Source organism: Debaryomyces fabryi (genome assembly GCF_001447935.2).
Source record: "Debaryomyces fabryi strain CBS 789 chromosome Unknown contig00039, whole genome shotgun sequence".
Taxonomy (NCBI): Eukaryota; Fungi; Ascomycota; class Pichiomycetes; order Serinales; family Debaryomycetaceae; genus Debaryomyces; species Debaryomyces fabryi.
Window position 1 is genome coordinate 15937 of NW_015385465.1, and position 24327 is coordinate 40263.

The 24327-nt window shown below is 37.9% G+C and overlaps 18 protein-coding genes across 18 annotated transcripts; 10 read left to right on the plus strand and 8 right to left on the minus strand.

Annotated features, from left to right (window-relative positions):
* Positions 1 to 110: 110 nt before the first annotated feature.
* On the plus strand, positions 111 to 662 carry AC631_02293 (uncharacterized protein; the record flags this gene model as incomplete). The annotated part of the gene is made up of 1 exon (XM_015611123.1): positions 111 to 662. One exon carries the CDS (start codon positions 111 to 113, stop codon positions 660 to 662), a length of 552 nt encoding a protein of 183 aa, XP_015468023.1.
* Positions 663 to 768: 106 nt separating this feature from the next.
* Positions 769 to 1167, minus strand: AC631_02294 (mitochondrial 54S ribosomal protein uL14m; the record flags this gene model as incomplete). The annotated part of the gene is made up of 1 exon (XM_015611124.1): positions 769 to 1167. The coding sequence occupies one exon, from the start codon at positions 1165 to 1167 to the stop codon at positions 769 to 771; it is 399 nt and encodes a 132-aa protein (XP_015468024.1).
* A 186-nt stretch (positions 1168 to 1353) lies between these two features.
* On the minus strand, positions 1354 to 2166 carry KRE9 (Kre9p; the record flags this gene model as incomplete). Its single annotated transcript, XM_015611125.1, has 1 exon — positions 1354 to 2166. The coding sequence occupies one exon, from the start codon at positions 2164 to 2166 to the stop codon at positions 1354 to 1356; it is 813 nt and encodes a 270-aa protein (XP_015468025.1).
* Positions 2167 to 2972: 806 nt separating this feature from the next.
* On the minus strand, positions 2973 to 3497 carry AC631_02296 (uncharacterized protein; the record flags this gene model as incomplete). Its single annotated transcript, XM_015611126.1, has 1 exon — positions 2973 to 3497. The coding sequence occupies one exon, from the start codon at positions 3495 to 3497 to the stop codon at positions 2973 to 2975; it is 525 nt and encodes a 174-aa protein (XP_015468026.1).
* A 1796-nt stretch (positions 3498 to 5293) lies between these two features.
* On the minus strand, positions 5294 to 6067 carry AC631_02297 (uncharacterized protein; the record flags this gene model as incomplete). The annotated part of the gene is made up of 1 exon (XM_015611127.1): positions 5294 to 6067. One exon carries the CDS (start codon positions 6065 to 6067, stop codon positions 5294 to 5296), a length of 774 nt encoding a protein of 257 aa, XP_015468027.1.
* Positions 6068 to 6234: 167 nt separating this feature from the next.
* AC631_02298 (succinate-semialdehyde dehydrogenase (NAD(P)(+))) lies at positions 6235 to 7713 on the plus strand (the record flags this gene model as incomplete). The annotated part of the gene is made up of 1 exon (XM_015611128.1): positions 6235 to 7713. The coding sequence occupies one exon, from the start codon at positions 6235 to 6237 to the stop codon at positions 7711 to 7713; it is 1479 nt and encodes a 492-aa protein (XP_015468028.1).
* Positions 7714 to 7821: 108 nt separating this feature from the next.
* AFP99 (Afp99p) lies at positions 7822 to 9255 on the plus strand (the record flags this gene model as incomplete). The annotated part of the gene is made up of 1 exon (XM_015611129.1): positions 7822 to 9255. One exon carries the CDS (start codon positions 7822 to 7824, stop codon positions 9253 to 9255), a length of 1434 nt encoding a protein of 477 aa, XP_015468029.1.
* A 1481-nt stretch (positions 9256 to 10736) lies between these two features.
* WSC1 (Wsc1p) lies at positions 10737 to 11858 on the plus strand (the record flags this gene model as incomplete). The annotated part of the gene is made up of 1 exon (XM_015611130.1): positions 10737 to 11858. One exon carries the CDS (start codon positions 10737 to 10739, stop codon positions 11856 to 11858), a length of 1122 nt encoding a protein of 373 aa, XP_015468030.1.
* A 292-nt stretch (positions 11859 to 12150) lies between these two features.
* On the plus strand, positions 12151 to 13866 carry AC631_02301 (uncharacterized protein; the record flags this gene model as incomplete). Its single annotated transcript, XM_015611131.1, has 1 exon — positions 12151 to 13866. One exon carries the CDS (start codon positions 12151 to 12153, stop codon positions 13864 to 13866), a length of 1716 nt encoding a protein of 571 aa, XP_015468031.1.
* Positions 13867 to 14255: 389 nt separating this feature from the next.
* Positions 14256 to 15296, plus strand: AC631_02302 (uncharacterized protein; the record flags this gene model as incomplete). The annotated part of the gene is made up of 1 exon (XM_015611132.1): positions 14256 to 15296. One exon carries the CDS (start codon positions 14256 to 14258, stop codon positions 15294 to 15296), a length of 1041 nt encoding a protein of 346 aa, XP_015468032.1.
* An 83-nt stretch (positions 15297 to 15379) lies between these two features.
* Positions 15380 to 16216, plus strand: AC631_02303 (uncharacterized protein; the record flags this gene model as incomplete). The annotated part of the gene is made up of 1 exon (XM_015611133.1): positions 15380 to 16216. The coding sequence occupies one exon, from the start codon at positions 15380 to 15382 to the stop codon at positions 16214 to 16216; it is 837 nt and encodes a 278-aa protein (XP_015468033.1).
* AC631_02304 (uncharacterized protein) lies at positions 16217 to 17803 on the minus strand (the record flags this gene model as incomplete). The annotated part of the gene is made up of 1 exon (XM_015611134.1): positions 16217 to 17803. One exon carries the CDS (start codon positions 17801 to 17803, stop codon positions 16217 to 16219), a length of 1587 nt encoding a protein of 528 aa, XP_015468034.1.
* Positions 17804 to 18051: 248 nt separating this feature from the next.
* On the plus strand, positions 18052 to 19395 carry URA1 (dihydroorotate dehydrogenase; the record flags this gene model as incomplete). The annotated part of the gene is made up of 1 exon (XM_015611135.1): positions 18052 to 19395. One exon carries the CDS (start codon positions 18052 to 18054, stop codon positions 19393 to 19395), a length of 1344 nt encoding a protein of 447 aa, XP_015468035.1.
* Positions 19396 to 19531: 136 nt separating this feature from the next.
* Positions 19532 to 20401, plus strand: DAM1 (Dam1p; the record flags this gene model as incomplete). Its single annotated transcript, XM_015611136.1, has 1 exon — positions 19532 to 20401. One exon carries the CDS (start codon positions 19532 to 19534, stop codon positions 20399 to 20401), a length of 870 nt encoding a protein of 289 aa, XP_015468036.1.
* Positions 20402 to 20578: 177 nt separating this feature from the next.
* Positions 20579 to 20758, minus strand: AC631_02307 (uncharacterized protein; the record flags this gene model as incomplete). Its single annotated transcript, XM_015611137.1, has 1 exon — positions 20579 to 20758. The coding sequence occupies one exon, from the start codon at positions 20756 to 20758 to the stop codon at positions 20579 to 20581; it is 180 nt and encodes a 59-aa protein (XP_015468037.1).
* A 126-nt stretch (positions 20759 to 20884) lies between these two features.
* Positions 20885 to 21793, plus strand: AC631_02308 (GET complex subunit; the record flags this gene model as incomplete). Its single annotated transcript, XM_015611138.1, has 1 exon — positions 20885 to 21793. The coding sequence occupies one exon, from the start codon at positions 20885 to 20887 to the stop codon at positions 21791 to 21793; it is 909 nt and encodes a 302-aa protein (XP_015468038.1).
* A 90-nt stretch (positions 21794 to 21883) lies between these two features.
* On the minus strand, positions 21884 to 23020 carry SHY1 (Shy1p; the record flags this gene model as incomplete). Its single annotated transcript, XM_015611139.1, has 1 exon — positions 21884 to 23020. The coding sequence occupies one exon, from the start codon at positions 23018 to 23020 to the stop codon at positions 21884 to 21886; it is 1137 nt and encodes a 378-aa protein (XP_015468039.1).
* A 191-nt stretch (positions 23021 to 23211) lies between these two features.
* Positions 23212 to 23832, minus strand: AC631_02310 (uncharacterized protein; the record flags this gene model as incomplete). The annotated part of the gene is made up of 1 exon (XM_015611140.1): positions 23212 to 23832. One exon carries the CDS (start codon positions 23830 to 23832, stop codon positions 23212 to 23214), a length of 621 nt encoding a protein of 206 aa, XP_015468040.1.
* Between the last annotated feature and the right edge of the window lie 495 nt (positions 23833 to 24327).

A 24327-nucleotide genomic window follows, 5' to 3' on the forward strand; every position in this document is an offset into this window, starting at 1 on the left:
GAAAAAATTCACAAACTTAGTGACAGGTTCTACGCTTTATATACTGACAGTTACGCTCGTTTATTTATATATGGGAAGAAGAAGAAGTCTTGATTGAAGGAACATCTGTGATGCCATCTCCTCCATTGACGACTCATGACGAACATAATGAGGAGGAACAATCGATAATGAGTCAAATTGATGAGTTGAAGAAATTATTCATCAGTCACCAGCAGATCATAAGTGAGAAGTCTTCTAATCTTGAATCAATAACTGAACGATTAAACGATGTCCGAGAAGGAAGCGAGTTTGATGGAACAATTGAAGACATAAGAAACGAGTTAAACGGTTTGCTTAGTACTTTTCAAGGAAAGCTTGCAAATGCATCTACAGAACAGAGACAAACAGAGGAACGAGAGAACAGTTTAGGTGAGATTTCGAAGTCATTGACAGGAATGGAGAATGAACATAGAACCGAAACTCCATATGAAACCATATCTCAATTACAAGGTTACTTGCATTCAAATGGCCATAATTTGGGGATATTGAGTCATTGCTTCAATGATGTTTTGGAGTCGACCAACGGGTTGATGTCGGGCATACCCATGAATAAGACCAATACCACACACATAAACGAACTAGTCTCTCTGATAGAAGGCTGCATAGGGTCATTTGCTTTATAGGGTCAATTTTCACAATAAATAAAAAAATACACTATTTCGGCGTAAATGTCACTAATGTTTTATTATTTTATATATACATGAACTAAAAGTAGAAAACAATGCTTCTCTAAAAGGTTTTTGGAGCTAATGACACGATTTTATTGTATTGTAAGTCTCTTAATTCTTTGGCAACAACGGAAGATACTCTGGTTCCTAATGGGTCCCCGTTCTTGTTAATCAAAACGCAGGCATTATCGTCAAATCTCACGGTAGAACCGTCTGGTCTAATGAATGGTGATTTAGTTCTAACAACAATAGCACGGCATATATCTCTTCTTTTCACTCTATTACTTGCAGATTGGCCCGTTATTTCTTTGTTCATTGATCTGGCCTGTTTGACGACTACGGTTATTTCATCACCAACCTTAGCAAAATTTCTAGGTCCATGACGTAAGACTTTGATACATTCAGCTACTTGAGCTCCCGAGTTGTCTATAACGTTTAATAATGTCTTCAAATATATCATGCTTGTTTCTAGTTACCACTATAATATGTCCATATAGTAGACCTGAAAATTTTATAATTAGTCTTGAAAATAATGTTACACAAAACTTCGCGAATCGATAGAATTAATTTTATTACTATAGACATATAAAATCAATAATCAACAGAAACATGTAGGATATGAAATGCTCTTAGCCTCGGGGCATCCTTAATCAAGCCATCTTCTTTTCTTAGCGGCTGTGGTCAAAGATGCCTTAGCTGTAATTCTTTCACTGGCAGGGTAGGCAGTGTTTGGATAAGGTGCTACAGTAGCCCCATTAGGTTTAGAGGCAGGAGTGTAATCCCATCCAGGAGTAAGAGTGGTCATCACGTTGGGGGACTTTTTGTAAGTAGAATAAGCGGAGTAAGAACTTGTAGGAAATCTTCTTGTCATAGACGTATGGGTAATTTTCGATCCTGGTTGTGTTTGCATTGGCGCATATCTAGTCTTACCGGTCTGTTTTGTATATGTGATGGAGAAAGAAGCTGAATTGACTGATGTATCACCACCTTCGGTGGTAGCAGCTGGGGCATCACCAGTGGCAGTAAGAGCCACAGATAAAGACATGGTGGATCCGAAAGTCTTGGAGCCTCCTGTCATACCTTTCAACTGGAATCTGTCAGTATACAAAATAGAAATTCCCAGATCGTAAGTATTATACATTTGGAAGTAGTAGTACCCGTTTGGAAATGAGGATGCATCAATCGATGCCGTGTACGACTTTTTCGTCAGGTCAGTCACTTGCTCAATAGTGGTACATTCGATATCGTCGTTAGGACCCGTACAAAGCGATACGATATATTTCTCGATATCTTTGAAGTTCAAATCTGAACCATCGTCATCCCACTTGATTTCTACCGACACTTTTCCACCACTAGCCGTAAATGTCTTACCTGATTTAGGGGCAGTGAACTCCATATCTCCCATAACCGCTACCGCATATATCAATACACTTAGCAAAAAGATAAGTTGGCTTTGCATATTGGATATTATTATTATTTCTTGGATTATTAGCTTTTTGTTTCAATTTCGTATTCAAAACTTCTATATATCGACCTGAACACAATCAACTTTGAATTCAATAAACGATTGCTTGAATATCAACTTGGCGTTGTACGTAAAAATATGTATCAAAGATAAATAAGATAAACTGGTATATCACCTCAAAGTTATTTTTGATGTCTGATAAGCCTAAATAGTAAAATTAACCACGGTGTGCCAGTTGTTTGTTAAGAAAACTTCTTCTTATGTATTGAAATTCCTTCTTCAATCGCGATAGTAAGGCAGTGCAGTGCAAGGATCAAAAGATTTTCGTGTCGGTAGACTTCTCAATATGGAAACAAGTTGATTTCGCACAAATATTAATATATTCGCGCTCCAAGAGTGCCTATACTTACTACAATAAATGATCTTCATCTTTCTGTATAGTTTGGTACTGTAACCTGATACGGTCATGGTGGTGATAGTCACCTTTTTGACGAATTGTATATAGAGTGGTATTTATCGCTTACTTGTATATACCTCATATTTTGCAGCCATCTAATGGTTTCGGATTACATTGAATGATGTTAATAGATATAATCTAATTGAAACAAGTAGTCTATCTAATAAATACGTAATAAATAAGTCGTAACGGTCATAATAATCATAAGTCATAAAGCTTAGCAAAGAAATGTCAGGTTTGTACTCTGGATATGCCTGGCACCATTGCATCAGCCGTGCGAAGTTCCTGCTCGGATCGGGATATAAATTGCACCCATTCAATCCGAAACACCCGGAGCCAATAGTCAATCGAATCTAACTTTTCTTCTCTCTAGAAGTGTATGGTGTCCCGACCTGTGGATATGTGACTTTTCCATATGGTATTCGGATACGTCAACTGTTAATGTGTATGGCAGGATATCCTCCTCCAGATATGGTGAAGGTGGGAGCGAATTATCACTGGAGTTTGAATAACTTCTGGCGCCATTACTGGAACTTGGAGAGAGGCTCATGCTGGACTTTGGCATATTTCCTCCTCTTAATGCTTTCAGCGAAGACATCGTCTTTGCCTGGCTTCTATTTACAACCTTCACCGAATTGTTATTCGATCTAGACCTTCTTTTCGACCTATTTTTATTATTCGGAACACTTTCCAGTTCCAAGCTACGACTTCGTTCTCTTTGGTTCGTGCTTCTGGATGTCGTTTTTTCGTTTTTTGCAAGCCCGTCATTTATGGAAGCACTCTTTGACCGTCTCATCGAATACATGGGGATCAATTTCATGAATCCCGTCTGAATATCACCAATAGTACTGTTAGATCCCAACAACATCTTGTCAAACCGATTTTTCATAGCCAGCAGAACATAATTGTCATCTATGTAACAAATGGCGATCTATATATATATATAATTGTGCTTAGTTATAGAGACGGGCTTTAGGGCGATAAGCGGAAATAAAAATTTTACTGCCGTTTCTTAGTGAGCGGGCTCGGATGAAAACCAAATATGTCTGCTCCGAAACTAAAAATTGACAAAACCCGCTTTAAACCCGCTCCGTACGCATAGTACTCTCGGGCACTTTGTCATCAAACAGGGACAAAAATGTTCGACCCATCGTAGATATTCGGATCTAAAGTCACTTTATATCGTTCCTATTCCCGATATTCTAGTTATGCCCGCTTTTTTTCTAAACTCCCTGAGAGAAAATTAGAAAACGGCCAGCACCAGTGAAATTCACAATTAATCGATGTTTCGATATCTATGTAACAAAGATGAGAATTGATCTATTCATATCATGTTTTCTACTATGAATCTTGAAAGTTCAAGCTTAGAAGGCTTAACGGTGATAATGCGCACGAAATCGTATATGTTGATTAACGTAAAATGGTCTTGTGTCATAATTAACATTAGTCAGATTTAATGGTCATCAAAAGCTTATATAGATATATTAGTAAACAGACTGCTTTATACCTTTCTGTCGTGAAGTGATCCTAAAGGTGATGGCATATGGACTTAGTAATTATTTGATATGGTACAAATTCAGCATAGGAATAGAACAATGCTATGTTAGATGAATAGATGAGTTGGTGGAAATTTTTCCATTTCACCATATGCTTGTTATTTCTATACATGAGATTGATTCTTTCTCCCTTTAAAATCATGAATTTTAAAACTGATTCTCTTATGTCCATTTTATTCTTCCTCATGCCTTGCATTGCAAAATTCATGGATTTTTATGAAATATTGCGTTTTTGCGAAACATTCATAATATTGCAATTGACATAAGACCAGTTAGTTTTATCTTGAAGACATTCTAAAGTAGGAAGCCGCCATCACTGACAATGGCAAGTATTTAGAAATTCAACATACATACATGACCTAAACAAGAAGTTAAAATGGTTAAAATCATTAAATTTAGTTTTTGATACCCACCTGTATCTTACAATAAGAGAATAAAAAAAATATAAGCCTTAGGTTTATTTTATTCAAGAGGAGGTGTTCGTCACATTATATATAAAGTCAATTTCGATCAATAGTTGAAAAAGATAATAATGAAAAGTTGAATCTGTTTAAATGTTAGATTTATGGTAAAGGACATTAAGACTATACCCTCTAATTCGATTGCATTGCTAAAGATAAAAAAGAGTCCAAAAGTAGAAAATAATATCCATTCCACTTCTATCTAGATCGAAAAAAGACGTTTACGTCCCTGATTTACTTCTATAATTAAATTTGCATTTTTCAATGATTCGCTGTGAACATCGTGCACCTATGAAAGCAAAAGTTGGAAGATCTGTTATATATGACCGTTGATGACCATGAAAATCAAGGGTTTTCAGTATTTGCTGATGTCGTAATAGGCACGTAAGGTTACTTTTGTGGACAAGCATTTGAAAATCAATCATAATACTGTGGGGTGTATCACATATAAGAACATTCCATATGATCTAAATCACATTTCGAAAAATTACTTTGCATTGATGCGAGAATTATTCACCTTAAGATTGCATTTTTGTAAAAGTTAGAAGAAATATAGTTTAGTTATTAATGTCTTTTACTGGTATTGAGTTGATAAATCATTACACGCAGCCACAGACTTATCATCAATAGAACAATATTACAGGTCTCTAAATGTTAATCTCACTTAATGCCATACTATTCGATTCCAGGCTCGATATAGCTTTACATCCAGGCGGATAATCACCTCTCGGGGCCGTGTAACTTCTCTTTTCGTTGTTTATATAAGCATTGTTAACTATGGCCTCTGAATCACCTTCACCATCAGAGGTTACGGCTCCCCAGTTTTGGTTCGGCCCATACCTCATGTGTACCCAAAAGGTAAACACCATATCACCTAAGAAAGCGGCTTCCTCGAATGCCGCTTCTTTAGCGAATGCTAACACTTGGTTCCACTTACCAGACTGTTCAGACTTGACTCCTGCCTTTATAACTATATAGCCACATAACACCAAAACAATAACGCCCGTTATCCAGTCACCAGTTCCTCTTTTAGCCAAGTGTTCAATATTATCATCCAGTACAAAGCCTATCATCGCTCCGTTAATAACCACTGGTGTTATTCCATTCAAGGACATGTTATAACTGTTTCCATCTATGTCATATGTAATATTACATGGCACAGTAATGTTGTAGCTTTCAAAAGTCTCTCTCTTAATTAGTTCCACACCGCTATCCAATGCCTCTAAGACTTCATTACTATTAACTTGTAATGTTATATAGTTACTAAGGTCACCTGTAACGAATGAATTTACACCAAGTGACGGGTTAGCTTTAAAAATGTTTCTCAAATCTTGTATACATTCACTATAGAAAGATTTATCTACTTCAACAGTAGCTACCGTTAAGCCGATAGCAGCTAAAAATAATGTAATATAATTCATATCTATTATATTTTTACTAAAAGCTATCCACTCCTATCAGTTAACGAGTAGCCGTTGGACGCTTATTACCTAATTGGGCATAACCGCGCGGAACAAATGTGAATTGTAACTATATATTTCAGTAATTACCATCAATTATATTAGTTTATTTAATATAGTAACGAACGATGTCTAATCCAACATTGAATAACCCAGACTTAATCAGAACTAAACCTTACATTAATGGTGAATGGTTTGAATCAAAATCGACCAAAACCTTTAAGGTGATCGATCCAGCAACCGAAACTGAAATCATTGAATTGCCCGATCAGACACCAGAGGAAATTGCGTTTGCTATTGAAAAAGCTGAAGGGGCCTTCAAAACCTTCAAAAAGTCAAATGCATACGATAGAGCTAGATGGTTGAGAAAGTTGAATGATCTTATGTTGGAAAATATTGAAGATTTAGCTAAGATCTTAACCTGGGAAAATGGTAAATGTTTAACAGATGCTACTGGAGAAATCAAATATGCAGCATCGTACTTCGAATGGTTTGCCGAAGAAGCCAAGCGTATCTATGGTAATACTATTCAACCATCCAATAATAACAACAAAGTGATTACTTACAAACAGCCTATTGGTGTGGTTGGATTATTATGTCCATTCAATTTCCCCACAGCTATGGGAGCAAGAAAATTGGCGCCTTCTTTCGCTGCTGGATGTACTACTATTTTAAAACCAGATGGCCAAACTCCACTTTCATCTTTGGCATTGGCTTACTTGGCTGAAAAAGCCGGATTTCCAAAGGGTACTTTCAACGTTGTGTTAGCATCGACCGAAAATACCCCTAAAGTGGGATTGGAATTTTGTGAATCCCCTCGTATTAAGAAAATTTCATTCACAGGATCCACCCCAGTAGGTAAGTTGTTAATGAAACAATCATCCTCGACCTTGAAGAAATTGTCAATGGAATTGGGAGGTAATGCACCAATTATTATTTTTAATGACGCTGACTTGGATCTTGCTGTTGATCAATCCATTGCTTCTAAATTTAGATCCTTAGGTCAAACATGCGTCTGTGCCAACCGTCTCTATATTCAAAGTGGTGTATACGATAAGTTTTGTGAAAAGTTTTCTGAAAAGGTGAAGGAATTTAAGATCGGTAATGGATTAGAAAAAGGAGTTACCCACGGATGTTTAATCAACGACAAAGCCATTACAAAGGTAGAAGACCACATTAAGGATGCTGTTGAAAAGGGAGCTCAAGTATTAGTAGAAGGGGGCAGATTACCAAAGTTGGGTAAAAATTTCTATTCTCCTACAGTCGTTAAGGATGTTACACAAGAAATGGTGGTTGTTAAAGAAGAAACATTCGGTCCTTTGGCAGCTTTGCTGAAATTCGATACCAAGGAACAAGTTTTAGAGTGGTGTAATGATACTCCATATGGATTAGCTTCTTATGTCTTTTCAGAAAATTTGAACAATATTTGGTTTATGTCTGAATACTTGGAATCTGGTATGGTAGCGGTGAATACTGGCCTTTTCACTGATGCGGCAATGCCATTTGGAGGTGTTAAAGAATCAGGATTCGGTAGAGAAGGCTCTTTATACGGTATTGATGATTATACTGTAGTCAAAGCAATTACTCTTGGCAATATGTATAGATAAGTATATAGCGCATGTACATTCCTAATTGGGAGCCGCTACTTTGCACCCATTAATATACAAGAAATTCAAATCGCAAAATTTTTTTGGCACTATTGTAAGAAGCATACAATGATATACAGAAAACTAGCAATAGTAGCACAATTGGTCTCAATTGTATCATGCATAGCAATAGGTCTGTACGAGGAAACTTTCATAGACTCAGTATATGGAGAGCTAGTTGCTTCGACAGAATCGAATAATTATAAGCAAGAATTACTTTATAACGGAGAACTTACGAGGGATGCGAAATACGACAGGATAACAGAAACTTCAAAAATTGACTTGAGCCAGTTTGATCCAACCGATATTGGTTCATTTCAGCAGGTGCTTGATATGTATCATCTATCACAAAAATCAAATATGCATCAAAAGCATAATGATCTATACTACGAGAAATCCCATGAATCATATTGGAAGTATAGGCCTAAAGTACACTTTCCAGACGACGATGATACATCCGATATCTATGACGAAGCTCACAACATATTTGGAGGCATAACTACCTATGGTCACTTTAAGCATTTTAATTGTTTCGATCCTAAATTATTCGACGAAAAAATCGATATTGCTGTAGTAGGAGCACCATTCGACACAGGAGTATCATTCAGACCGGGGGCTCGCTTTGGGCCTGATGCAATTAGACTGGCTAGTAAGAGACTAGGTGGCGTGTCTCCAGACAGGGGTAGAGGCAACCCCAACACCAACATGACGGAGATTAATCCATATGACCCTCGCAGTCACAACCTCAGCATAATTGATTGTGGAGATGTCCCCATGACACCATTTGATAACAGAATAGCCCTCAATCAACTATACAGAGGTCAAAGATCGATTCACAAGCATGCAAGCGGTCATAAACCGAAGATTATTACTATGGGAGGAGACCATACGATAACACTTATGGCATTGAAATCTGCTTATGAGCAATACGGCCCCCTCTCCGTGCTCCATTTTGACTCACATATTGATACTTGGGACCCTAAGAAGCTTGGTGGCGGCATAACTAACTACATGTCTCTCAACCACGGCACATTTCTCCATTATGCTGCTGAGCAGGGCTATTTGAATAAAGGCTCGTGCTTCCATTTGGGCATGCGCGCGCCCTACATCGACTATCACTATGATTTACACCATGATAAGCACCACTGTGGGTTTAATACCATTACTGCCCGAGATCTTGACAACTTAGGCAGGGCCAATATTGTCGAGTCCATCAAACAGGCTGTAGGCTCCATGCCTGTATATATTTCGGTAGATATCGATGTGTTGGATCCTGCCACTGCTCCCGGGACTGGTACCGTGGAAGTTGGAGGGTGGACAGCGCGCGAGCTCTTGTCGATTTTAGATGGATTAGAAGGCATTAATGTAATAGGCGGTGATGTTGTTGAAGTAAGCCCTCCCTATGATACGAACTCTGGTATTACTGCTCTTGCAGCCACTGGAGTGATAGACTCGATAATGGGACTCATTATGGTGAAAACGTTACCCGCACACGCTCTGTAAAACGCTTATTTCCTGATGCGAGCAACGGTTGCATTGCCTGCCTAATATGGATGTTTACTTCTACGTCGTCCAATATATAAATAGGTTTATAACGCCAATATCAACGTCACCATACCGTCACACTAATTTCCATCCCAGAATGTGCATGGTAAACCCAACATCGCGTAAAGTAGACTCGTCGACAAGAGGGGTGGCCAGGATGACTTCTACCATTAGACCCACCAGTCGACCCTCGGCAGCTAACCAACGACCCATTGCACCAATATCAGTCCCTATCACAAGCCAACCATCATCCCACAAAACCACCTTAACCACAATTCCACGACATCCACGACATCCACGACATCCACGAGATTGTCCCGCGCCCACCCATCGCTCGGGCGAGCCTCGCGTCTGTCCAGGCCCGTCGCGGCCTGGAAAGTCGCGCATCCACTCTATTGACGTGGTCGCAGAGCCTCCTGCCGCCTTCCATGCGTATTCCTACTTATCCCCAATTGGTACTAATGAAAAAGGCGATAAATTCGACAAAATTGATCTGAAAGATGCAATTGGTTATGAGTTAGCCCACACAAAATGTAAAGAAGACTGCAAACCATTCAGCCATGTCGCTACACATCTACCACGTCCCGTTACCTCAGGACAGTCCAGTGACTCCACTAAGTCTAGAGGGTCTGTAGCACGAGCACGAGCTAGGCTTATTCTAATTCTCGCACTCACTATTCTTTGCATTTACAACTACTCGCATTATTATCGACCTTTGCGATAGGTATAATATAATCTACTCGGGTTATAGAAATATACATTGCACTATATATATACACGCACACACACAATACGCTTTCACAATAGCTATTACTACTACTCAAACGTTACCAGACGTTCGTTGCACATCAGATGCATCCACTATTGTTCGGTACGAACGGCTTTTTATTCATCTAGTGTTCGACACTTCCACGCCAGAATTCATCAATAGGTCCTACATAACCGGGGAGCTAATTCAAGTTCTAGACCACGCTAAAGGGATGAGCCAAAATATGTAATTGCTTTTCGTCTCACCAGAAATTTTTTTTCGGTAGAAGCACTAAAAAAAAAAACGCGATTTTTCAGGCTGAAGAAGTTTCAAATCAGTACAGGGAGAATTTTAATAAAACTTGATACATGGCGGGTCCAAAGGCAATATACTAGTCTTTTTAAAAATATCAGTCTTTCGTTAGTATAGATATATTAAACTTATCCACTCTTTTATTTACAGGACTTATTGGCGTGTTAAGAAAGTCCTAGGTGATAAATAGTACCCCAGATTGAACATAGACTGGGCAGAGCAGAAAAGCGGCTATTACAGATTAAATTCGTGCTGGAGTTAGATATACTCAAAAACAGGACAATATATAAGCACATTTAAGGAAGCCGACACATACAAAGGGCTATTAGTGTGATTATCATTGATAAGTGTCTATAAATACCCATTACGACATACGAAAATGAGATCAATAGGATTAACAGGATTGTTAGCTGTGTGTTATGCCATAGGATTAGTACACGCGGTAGACTCGGAAGGATGTTATTCATCGGTTCTGATTGCAGAGAGTAAGGGAACAGAGCAATATGCCAGTTCGTCCACTTGTTCGGAGCAATGTCTGGATTATGCATGGTTTGCATTAAAAAACGGGGGTCAGTGCTACTGTTTGAAGCTGAAGCCTTCGGACTCCACCAGTTCTTCAAGCTGTAACGTGGAGTGTAACGGATATGGAGATGAAATGTGTGGTGGTAAAAAAGCGTACAGTTTGTATGCGGGAGTGGGTACTGAAGGACTGGGAAGCAGTGATTCGAGCAGTCTGAGCTCCTCATCATCGCTGTCTTCCTCGTCTAGCAGCAGCTCAAGTGCAACCCGAACATCCACATCTACTTCATCATCGTCATCATCATCATCATCATCATCATCATCTTCTTCTTCTTCATCATCTTCTTCGTCATCATCATCCACAACTGAATCAGCATCGCTGTCTTCAGAAGATTCGACCACTACATCAGAATCCAGCTCATCATCTTCAGAAGCTCCAACACAGACCACCGTGGTGACCCAACTGTCATCACAAGGTGGTAAGGTTGTCTACAAAACCAAGACAATGAGCCCTTCGGCTACTGCAACCTCGTCCAGCTCTTCCACAAGTGCCAGTTCCGACAAATCACAGAAGAAGGACTCTGGATCGAATGTGGGAGCTATCGTGGGAGGTGTAGTTGGTGGTGTAGGAGGTGCTATTCTTCTCGGAGCATTAGCATTCTTTTTCATCAGACACCGTAATAGTCATGAAGAATCAGAAGATGAAGAAGAATTCTACGATAAACCTAGTGGGTTATCTAGTGCGGGAGGAACGAGCAGGTCAAGAAGTAAGAAGACTCTGTCTCCATTAGACATGCCTATGTCTAACCCATTTACTGATCCAACTGACACTGCAGCTGCAGGAGGAGGAAATAATGCTGGCTTGGTTGATCCTAGATTAAATCCAATCATGATGGGAAGAAGAAGACTATCTGATGGCTCTTTAGCGGACGAAACAGACTATTCCAGAAAAGTTCTACAGGTGGCAAATCCTGATGACTGAACATGAAAATATAAAAAAAAGATTTCCGGATCAGAGTAGATAAATTTAAAACAAATTACATGCAAAAATTCTCTTTAACGACTTTCAATACTTATCCTGTACTATTTTATTTCTTTTGTCTTATTAATTTACGTTTATAGTTTAATTTATGGTGTTTGATATAATCATGTTAATTTTTAGTATCTGCTATTGAACTTTTGTGTAACGGACGATCCCGCTACTATTCGGAATGTAAAGATAATCATTCTTACAATCCTTAGTACGCATTATGGTATTACAAGATAGTGTGATTATGTCGACCAAAACAATTCCAACATATGAAAAGCAGCTCCATGAAGAATTTTCAAAGATTTATAAACAGTTATCTTCGTTGAAAAATAATCGTAATATCTATATTAACTCAACACAGATTTATACAATTTACGATGAATTTTTAAGCTTACTTCATGAGTTAACATTAACTAGAAAGGATGAAGAATTGAAAGGAATTAACTTGGTTTTACCTAATGGCAATGATGTTATAATCGACGATATTTGGCAATTGTTATCTTTATGTTTTGTAACATGTGGGTTGATTAAGTTTGCTCCTGCAACTTACTCTTCCCTTTCAACGGTGAACAAATTGCTAGAACATTTAAAAGAGTGCCAAGTGTATACCATGGACGATTTACATCCTATTCAATTGAGGTTGGATGAGATTAAGGATATCATTACTTCAAGTGAGGATATAGCGGACGATGATGATGGTTATACTGAGGATGATGAAGCCATGATTAACAACGAAGATGCGAGATTCCATAAAGCTGAGGAGAGCTTATTATTACGAAATAAGTTGAATAAGTGCCAGCAGTCGTTGAACTACTTGCAGGATAAGTTCAAACAAGTTCCAGCCGATTTAGAGCCTACGTTCAATGAGTTATTATCTATTAGAAAGTCACTTTTAAACTACCTTACAAATGCGTCCAATGAATCAGCTAAGTTAAGCCCAGAGGAATTTAATAAAGAATTAGACAGACTAAAGGGTAAGTTGAATGATATTAAGGACAAAAGAGACGAAGAGGGGAGATTTACTAGTTCGAAAGGAACAGTTGAAGAATTGGAGGCAAGTCAAAGCGTTTTGAATGGATTGTTAGATGATTGTAATAATTTTATTAACGACCTATCCATTCAAAAGAATACAAATAATATTAATGACATGTTTGAAAGTTTGAATATATCAGGCTCGGCTTCGCCTGAGACAATTAAAATTGTGAAAGGTCTTGAAAAGTTGTATTCCGATTTGATTGACATCAAATTCAAATTAGAAAACCTTTTAATCACTAGCAGATGGACTATGAGAGGTACCGACTTGTACACGTACCAAAAACTGTTGAAGGACATTGAGGAACAAAGACTTAAATTAAACGAGTCTATAACTACGTCTGAAACCTCCACAGACCTCGACACGAAAAGCATCAAAAAGTTACAAGTTCTTATTTTATATTTGTTGAGAAGATGCTATGCATTGATTTATAAGTTATTGGAAAGCTCAGAACCGGTTCTGGAGTCTTTGCAACCAATTCATAATCAATTATCCACCGTTCGTAAATGCTTGTTGGAAATAAAGCGTGTCGACGGTCTTAACAATTTAAGAGATGTATATCCGTTTCAGTTCAAGCTTGCTTCTCTTGATAACTTGAGAGAAGATGGAAAATTCATCATCAATGGCCAAATTCCTGAGGGCCAAGGTACACTTAATGCTCTATTGGCGGAATGCTTCGATATATTACATGAACTCAAAATTGAATTGGAAGAGAAAGAAGAATCTTCCGTTTCAAACAACTCACTGTCAAATAGTGTAGCTAACACAAGTGACTATATAACTGATGATGAAGACATTAAGTCTGATGATGAAGTTGAATTGAAAAGAAATAGATACGTGGGATTTAATGAGGCCGACTACGATCAAGAATCGGAGTCAGAAGATAGCTTCAATGAATCAGAATATGAAAGTAATGATTATTATTAACTGTATATAGTTTAATGTACCTTTATGGACTATATTCCTGTGTAGCTAGTAGCTTGCTAATAGGTATTCTTACTCTTTGCTTGTGTAAAGCAATCCGGGTAAACATAAAAAAATTGCTATTTGTGTAATCACTCGCCATCAATTTCTTTTATCTTGTTTTACGGTAATAGGGTTTGCCCAAGTCTTCTCTTTATTCCTTGCATTATTAGATTAATATATTAGTCTAAACATATCTCATATTATTTATTTCTAACTAGCGTTGCTTCATATTTTTTCCAGAAATTTGGGAAATAATTTATTTTACATTTGTGTGGGTTTCAAATATAGGCTTCAGTTTATTTAACAAGAATCTATAACTACTTAAAACTTTACATTTTTCATTTACAATGATGTCTACAGGATTTTCATGGGGGACGCAGGCCTTATCTGAGAATACAGAGGTTAACAGTGGCCTAGGCGACTTACCTACAAGTATTCCAAGATACACACCTAACATCAAGTCTGTGAATAATAGCCATCATAACAGCGGGAAAAAGCGAAGATATTCTGAGGACCAGGAGTCTAAGGTAGTCAAGCCAACAGGGAATAGGAAACATTACGCTACTCCTAGCACATATTATAAAAATAAGAAATCTAGAACTCCAAAAATTATGGGTCAAAAGTTACCTATCAACAGACTTGTTGAGGCGCTTGACCATACATCATTACAGAAACTTCTCGAAAACTTGATACAAGAACATCCTGAAATATCGAACACTATTGATAAGATATCGCCAAAGCCAACTTTGACGAACTCTATTGAACTCATCAAACAAAAGTTCAACAACATCATGCATCATTTACCTTACAAATGTGACACAGAGTCAGACTATTCATATCTTCGTATAAAGCCATATTTGAACGAATTCTTGAATTGTCTCTCTGATTTCATCTTGAACTTTTTACCCCCAGTCGAAACCAATGTGTTCAACTCACTTAAATTTCTAGATGAAGTGACTGATTTGATACACACGTTGCCTAATTTTTCCAATAGTGAATTTCAGTACACTAGACTGATGGCTTATGAGCAGATTTCAAATACATGGTTGATCGTATTAAATCACAAAATGCACCTGGATGATGGTGCAAACAACAACAATACATCCAATACCAATGAATCATCATCCTCTCCTACACCTGTTGCTCAATGCAACATGGAAAACTCTGCACAGTTGATTAAAATAATCGACGAATTAAACTTGCAACAGAAATTAGCTAAACATGATAATATTTCGATGGGAAAATTCAAGTTAGCGATCGAGTTTGTTAATTCGGAGATTGAAAATTATGAGAACTTCAACCACACAATAAGTAATAATGGTGGTATCTTGAATGATTTAATAACTGTTGATTATTCTAACTTTTCGATTACCGCGAGAACATCGCATTAGTATATATTTGAGTTATATAGTTTATATACGCAGCATTAATAAAAATAGATTTTGCAACTTTTATTTGTGGCCTAAGCATAATCATGACGACTTTAACCAATATCAAGTTTATTACGTCTATCATTCATTGGATCTCAGACTTCCCTAATAGCCCAATATCGGCTGATTCGGTTCCAGTAGACATAGCAAGTCCGAACGTTATTTGTAAAACGCTAGGAATTTTATTGAATGAGAACGACTTCAGTCCACAATTAGAACTAAACGAAATACCGGAAGTAGACATTAAACAAGATGCGTCTGGAAGCTTTATAAAGATTTCTGTAGAAGTAAGTGGAAAGATTCAAGAAATAGAGAGTGCCTTAGAAAAGCATTTTGATAATAATCATAGGAAGCTAAAGAAAATTGAAGTTTTACGACAGATCTATAAAGCTATAAATTTCTACAAGCTAGTCATATTTCAGGACATTTGTGCAATAAGTAGATTTTGTGAGCTAATACTTAGGATTGGAACTTATTCGTCTAAATTGTCAACGTTTGGTCTAACATCAATAGAATTTTTAAGTGACCAGGATAAAGAATCGATTGACGAGTACTTTTATGGAAATGATTTTAGAGAAATGGAAACTATCAATACTTTTGATTTAGAATCAGGGAATGTCACAGTAGAACTGCATTTGTTGATGAAGGAGGAAGGAGAAAATAAGTATGTACCACTGTACAATTCTAGTGTGAGCGAACTGAGTGACACTTTGAGGACAATCGATAATTTGCGGAAAACGATTAGAACACCAGAAGGAAATTATGATGACGTTACTAAAAAGAAGAATTTTGTTGTTCAGAGAGAAGTAGAGTTTATAGATTCCATTATATGGGAGAATCAACAATATCAAAAATTAATATATAGTTTATTAAATTTATGATTATTTAAATCTAGATAATGCAGGTCCCAATAAATCCTTTTCTTCAGGAATGCCTTTGAATTCCCTATGTCTCCTTTGTCTTGCTTCTTTTTCCATCTTCAAGTTCTTTTCAATACGTAATTTTCTTTGATCTATGACGTTTTGCTTCTTCTTTCTAAGATGTCTTCTTAATGCTGAGTTTTTACCCTTTACTTCTGGTCTTACTGCCATCTTATCTTCTTTATCTTGGTTCTCTTGAGATACCAATTCATTTATTTCTTGCGGCTTTAATCTCATGCTGCTGGACCTTTTATCTACTGTTCCGATTACATTAGGGTCAAGTGATATAGTATCAGGAGATAACTTATTGATTAATGATCTGACTTCTTGTTGTTGTCTTTGCTTAGCAGTCTCGTATGGATTCAATTCTAATGCATCATAATTAGCTTCACCAGAACCTGGTATTATCAATGATGACATTCCCTTTTCATGTCCCGCACCTAAAATATCTTCAAAGGGTACGAACTTAATCTTTTCAATTTTACTGCTTGGTATTAAGTGATTCATATATGGACTATTCTGTTTCGACTTGAAAACATCTTTCCATACAGTAACGTGTGGACCCCATGACACCGATAATAATCCAGTATCAGAGATATCTAAGGATGATGCCGGGGTTGGTGTATAGTAACTGTCTATCTCTTTGAATTTACGTAAATCCCATATCTTTAATGTTTTATCGGCACCACTCACTGCCATATATTTACCTTCTCTGTCAATTGCTACGTCTCTAACTGGTCCTCTGGACGACTGAATTTTAGCCAAAGGAGTCGACATATTAGGAGACCATAAAGAAACAGTACCGTTACCATGTCCAAGATGCATGACAGCATTCCATGGATTCTGCTTCATAGCTTGAGTGGGCCCGAGTTTTGTTCTTATTTCACTAACTAATTGTCCTGTAGAAACATCGTGATACTTCAAGAAGCCTGTATGCCCAGCTGTTGCCAATAAAAAGTGATATGGCAAAAAGTCCAATAATGTTGCTTCCACATGTTGCTTCAATCTATGCAATTCCGTTCCAAGCTTATCATAGATGAATGTGTACTTCTTTTGAGCCACTGCAAAATATTGATCGTTGTGCAAATACTTCACACTGTTCACAGTCTCATTTAAGTGCAACTCACAGTCTAACTTCCCAGTTCTCCAGTCAACCGATGCCACATGTCCTTTTCTTCCCCCAATAAGTAACTCTCTTCCATTTCTACTATAATCGAGAGTATACGGGCCGAATTCTGGCAAGCTGAGTTCAAATTTCTTATTCGCTGCTCCCACGTCTACAGCCTCAACAATGTCATCTTGCTTGAATTTGTACGTTCTTTCCATAGGATCTTCTGCTTCTAAGAAACCTGCTTCTTCTTGTAATAACATATCTGTCCCTGCTGCTGACCTAACGGCTTCCTTATACTGTCTATCCACTTTTTTTAAACCGGCATTCAACTTCTTATCTTTGGTATATTTCGCCTTTCTCTGCTGTTTCGATCCACCTCGCTCGAATTTTTCGGTGTTCGATCTATCATAAGATCCCATCTTCCCTGTGAGTGCCATTATTACGATATTATAACTCTCTATTCTTCACTATTGTATAATATTTCACTACCGAAATCATCATAAATTTTTTTTTAGTCCATCTCACTGCTCATTTTTGGTCTGCATATAACTCTTAGTTTGCATCATGGAAATTATCACCAGAATATCCCCAACCAAAGTAGACGTTTCAATTCAGACTTTGATCGTTTCAAAGTAGATAGAAAAGTGACTGGCTAGCCGATAAGACTAAGGTGCTATATTGCAATATGAAATCGTTTGTTCGTTTTAATCAATTCAAGAGATTTTCTCATCGTTCGACCAGTGGATTTACGTCCAATTTAAGATCGACGAGACCAGTTTTACAATCCAGCCTTTTGCCTAGATCGATCTTGTTTACAGCAGGAGTGTTTGGAGCTACAATTGGAGGATTTTATTTATTTGATGCTAGATCAGCGGTCCATGAGTATGTTTTTTGTCCGCTCATCAGACAATTCACCAATGCGGAACAAGGCCACAAGTTGGGGATTTTTTTGATGAAATATGGGTTGGCACCCAAGTTATTGGACGAGCATCTCAATGACACATCGGATGTTTTGGGAGTTGATGTATTTGGAACGAGATTGAGGTCGCCTATCGGATTGGCAGCTGGTTTGGACAAGGATGGTGAAGCTATCGATGCGTTATTTGACGTTGGGTTTTCGTACGTTGAAATCGGTTCTATCACCCCTGAGCCACAACCTGGTAACCCTACTCCTAGGTTTTTCAGATTACCTAGAGATGATGCTGTTATCAACAGATACGGGTTCAATTCTACTGGCCACTTTAATGTAGTTGCCCGTTTGAAAGTGAGATTTGCCAAGTTGCTTGAAAGCTTTAGAATCAGCCACAATGCCGAGCAAGAGCCTTCCTCCAATTCGTTCAGAAACGGCAAGTTATTGGGAATTAACTTAGGAAAGAATAAATTCGGAGACGAAGTCACCGACTACGTGAAGGGTGTCAGCAGATTAGGTCCATATGCAGATGTGTTGATTGTCAATGTTTCTTCCCCAAATACGCCAGGTTTGAGAGATTTGCAGAGCGAGCTGAAATTGACCAACTTATTGTCCACCGTGGTCAAGGAAAGAAACACTTTGGGTGTTAACCTCGTGAACAAGAAACCTCCAGTTTTGGTCAAAGTTGCACCCGACTTGACCGAACCAGAGATAGAATCCATTGCCAACTCTGCTAAGGCTGCCAAAGTGGACGGGATCATTATCTCCAATACCACAATCGAAAGACCCACTGAAAATTTACTCACGACGGACCAGAATTTGATCAACCAAACCGGTGGATTATCAGGTAAGCCATTGAAGCCATTGTCATTGAAGGCCTTGAGAACCTTGAGGAAGTATACCAAGGACTCTGACTTGGTATTAGTTGGTTGTGGTGGTATCTCCAGCGGAAAGGACGCATTAGAATTCGGTAAGGCCGGTGCCACTTTTATCGAGCTCTACACGGCTTTTGCTTACAAGGGCCCAGCATTGCCATCCAAGATAAGAGATGAATTGGTAGCCGAATTGAAGAAAGAAGGCAAGACATGGCAACAAATTATTGGTGAAGATGATAAATAGGTCCCGTTAGCCAATAATCATAATCACGTGAGTCATCATGAATTTTGATTTCGCAAAAAATCACAATATGTAAACATATGTAAACATATATATACGAGATATATAAGAAGATATATCTAGATAATTTGTAAGAATAATGGCATCATCCCCAAGGCCTACGACTCCTAACTCTCAGAAGAAGAGATCTGGTCGTCGGCAGCTGCATCGCTCTTCTGGAGCCTATAATATACTTCCCCAATCACCTAAGATACATTATCCAGTGGATCCAGATAATTTACCACTAGAAGCGCCTAGTAACACAGAAAAGTTTGAGCTGCTTTCAGATGCTTTGGAAGAACTTGATGTTAATATGACGAACTTGCAGCTGATCCATGAAGCTGTATCGGATGGATTTAATGAATCATTTGCTAGTTTCTTGTACGGGTTGTCTATAACGATGTGGTGTGTTGACTTTCCAGGTTGTCCGTCGAGAGACCAATGGGAAAAGCTTAAGTTGGTCGAAGGATTAGACGATAGAATACTGGAACTCACGGAGAAAATACGGATACATAGAGAAGAAAATGAGAGATTAAAGAAGAGACTCACGTCCAACGTCGTTGAGTCAACAGAGGAGGAAGAAAAGCACAATGAAGGGCAAGAGAGTAGAAAGCCACCTCAGCCACATAAGGTGGGTAGGGGACACCCAAAACACGGCGATAACGAAGGGGATGACACGTATATGACAAATGAGGGTTCGTTTGTGGTGAATCCTTCAGTTGCAGGTGCAACCAGAATACCTCAGCCCGTGAAAACTGTACCAAGAAGACTCAACAAACACACACCACCACCAGCGGATACAAGCATGCAGTCAAGTAACAGGGGCCCAAATCTTAACCAACCCCCAAGATACATGCGGGGGTTATTTGATAGCACTAATCGACCTACTACACCCGCCAACAACCGGTCCAAAAGAGTTGTCAATACAAATAGAGTCCAAAAGGCTACTACTAGACCTCCATTTCGATAATTACCTTATGTATTATATATGTATACTAATGAACATAATCCGAGCAATTGATAAATATATTGCTAATTTAGTTTCTATTAAATTTGTAGTATTTGCATGCTGATCCATATTCCGTTATTGCCACTCTTTCCCAATGTCCTATTCTGATTGAAATTATATCCCTAAGTTACATTTAAATCAACCTTCTGTTAATTTAAGCATTAGTTCATGCTTGACTTGTTGAACTGATTTTTGTTGTTGACTGGCAATTACCAATAAATAATCCTTATTTTCAATTGAATTTAGAATAATCTGTCTTCTGAGTTGTTCCTCGTAGCTTATCGAGGCACCATTGTTGGGTTCTTGCACTGAAGACATTACAGATTAATTGGCGTATATCATAATTGTCAGTTAGCTTATTTTGTGCGCATAATTTATTAGAACAATTTTCAAATGTATCAACCTCCATTTAGATTCCCTCTTTCAATAGAACTAAGCATAAAAATGTCTGAACAGTCATTGTCTCAAGATGAAAAAAGACGTCTTTTGAGAGAAAGGAGACAAGCAAAAATGGCTAGGGGAAAAGCTAGCGAAAGATTGAATAATATCCTTTCTCAAGGTTCTTCAGTCAAAGATACCACCGATGCAGTTTCGGTTCTCGATTCTAAAACAAATTCTACAGGACCATCTAGTAAGACAGCAGAAGTTTCTCCCGTAGTGAACTCAATTCGTAATCCAGAGGATGATCCTGAAATCATGGATATTGAAAATGTTACTCCCGAAACTAGGGTGGATGAGGCAGATATTGACAAAATGTTGAGTAATATCTTTGGTGCAAACGTAGGGGGAAATGCTACAGACTCCAATCAGGATGACTTCTTGGCTAATATGATGAATATGATGAAACAAGGAGAAGGAGCAGACGGAAATACTGCAACTGCAGAGCCTCAGGAACCAGGATACCAGAGCCAATTAAATGCGTACAACATATATCAACAAAAGCTATGGAAGTTCAGATTCTTGATTGTTAGATTTACTGCAGTTTTGGCTAATTTCTTTTACCATTATCTCACGATTCAAGATTATTCGTTTTCTTCATCAGCTCACTTCTATATTAGAGGGTTAGCTCCTCAGTCAGCAGTGAATAGTTTCATCACTTGGTTTCTGACCTGCGAGGTAGCTATATTGGCGTCATTTTACTTAATTACGTCTAGAAATAACATTTATGCTAATGCTAGTGATGGAAATTTGCTTCTTAAGGGCATTTCCATGGGAGCTATGGTGCTTCCTCAATTACGTGCTTACCAACCATTGGTAGTTCGTCTTGCACATTATTGGGAAGTATTTAGTATGTTGCTAGGCGATATATTTCTCGTCGTGGTATTATTTGGATTGATAAGTATTTATAAATAAATTTGATTCATGAGTTATCATGCTATACATAGAAAATATCGACATGATGATTATATACATACATTATTGAAAATTAATATTACACTAATATTACCACTTGCTTCTCATATCTTTTCTCTTTGCTTCGATAACCTTTTCAGCACTCAGGTATTTTCTTTTCTTGATAAAGTTATATATTAATAAACCTGCACTCACGAAAGAAAGGGAGAACCATGTTACTAAATATTGCATATGGTTATTAGAAAGCTTAACCTTTGGATAAGCTGCAATAGGAACACCTTGTTCCACAAATTCAAATTCTTGATATTCTAAAGTCGAGTCTTCATCAGCCTTAGAAGAGATATACAATGCATCATCATTCTCATCCGTGTCCTTGTCCTTTTTAGATATTCCAAGCCAATTCTTCCAAGAAGGCTTATTTTCTTCCTTTTGCTGAGCCTTTCTCCATTCCACATTATCTTTCAAATTATAGATCATTTGACAATAAATTGGTAACGAATGCGATTGCTCAGCCATTACTTCAACATCAGGTACATAGAACAATCTTGATCCCATATCATGATCAAACTGTAAATTCGATTTCTTTGGCATAACTCTGAATAGAGCTTCAATCTCAATCTCGCCTTGTGGATATGCTAAGTGACTCAAATAACCACCTTTCCTATTTTCAGGAACAACTTTATCTTTATGAATCCAACCTCTTTCAATTAAAATTGGTTCGCCTCCATTACTTCTCACAAAAGGACAAACTACAAGATATCCGGTCATACCATTCTTAATTCTAGGTCCCAAGAACATTTCTTGGGAGTAATCAAAGTGTCCCTTAGTCTTAAACCTTCTATATTCGAATTCTTCAATGACGGATGGATCAAGGTTTGGAGGAATTTCATCCATTGGTGGTTGTGCCAACGAATTTTCACTCTTCGAAATTAATTCTACCTTCCATTTCAATCTTTTCACTTGCCAACATCCTAAGAAAAAGCTAATAACAGGCATTGCAATCATTAATCCTAAAAAGAATTTACGTAACATTGGTGTTTCTGCCTGCTTTTCAGCAGTTGCGAGATTTGTTTTCGAAGATGTAAGCGGGTTCCAATCAATGGTTGGGGTTTTAACTGTTCTTTTGGAAATCAAGGACGAAGCTCTTATTATAGTCCTATGAGATGATCGAGAAACCAATAAGGATAAATATCTTCTCTCAAACAGCCTTATACCGATGCTGGACATCCTTTGAGGAAGTTTAAATACAAGCATCATGGATTCTAAAGAATATACTTTAGTATTTGGTGGGATCATTTATGCCTTTCTTCTAGTACAATTAATTTTGAACGAATCATATGGCACGTGACAAATTAAAGTTGTATTATTTGATGTATAGAAGAAACTAATGTACTTACAAAACAAAGATCTAGAGCTAATTAACAATCTTGGGTATATAAAACGACGTACTCAATCACAGCTGATGAGCCATCGTGGAATGTGGTGGTAGTTGCGGAGGTTGACGTAGAATAGTCACCCTTTGGGATAGAGGAAGTTGATTCCGAGAAAGCTGCTACCGCATTCGACAAAGCTGAGAATGATGGGTAAGTCATAGAGGAGTATGCTTGTGTGGATTTTGACACTTCAGAAATAGATACTGCCGAGCTGGAGCTGGAGCTGGAGCCGAAGCTAGAGCTAGTGGTGATCGCGGAGCTCACCTCAAGTTCAACATCAGAGGCAGCTGCAGAAATTGCAGAACCTAGGGAAGTAGACGTAGAAGACTCAACATCAGTTTCATCAGACACAGAGGAACTGACAGTAGGGAATGGAGTTCCAGTTGCTAAAACATATCTGGTGCTACCAGTAGCAGTAGTTGTAGTAAGCGAACTGTATGAATTGGTATAAATATATGCCGTTTCAAAAATTTCTTCAATGTAACCAATAGTGGTAGTCATGGTGATCTCAGGAGTAAGTGTGATAGTGGTGGTGGAATCATAGCTAGTATCAGCGAGCGTGGCACTGACAAGAGATATGAAGATAACCGCAAGATGGCTCAACATTATTGTAAGGAGTGGTTTCAAAGGAGTGAATGCTGAAGAACAGAACGTATATTACAATGAAAAACAGCTAAACATGCTTTTTATATTACTTTTATGCAATGTTTTCCATGTATAGAATAGGAAAACTATAGTCCCAATCAAGTAAACACAATAGCCAGCTCATCGTACAATATATTATACGCGTAATAATCATTGTATTTCGCTGGTTGCGTATACAAGGACATCAAATTAGTTCATTGATGACATTCTATAGACATATGGCCTTGTATTTCATCGTATAATTGTTGATGATGCATCGGTATTTCTTATTTTGCAGCTTTTAGCCAGCCTCCGAGGTGTCAAATACTGCATATAATCAGATTCATTTTAAGTATTAGGCTAAACCACGCTAGTAGGATAAGTCGTACCGAATAGGAATAAGATCTACCCGGTTGAGGTATGGCAAGCCATTCGATGCCTTAAGGTGGGATTCTATCCTATGGGATCGTAATTTAA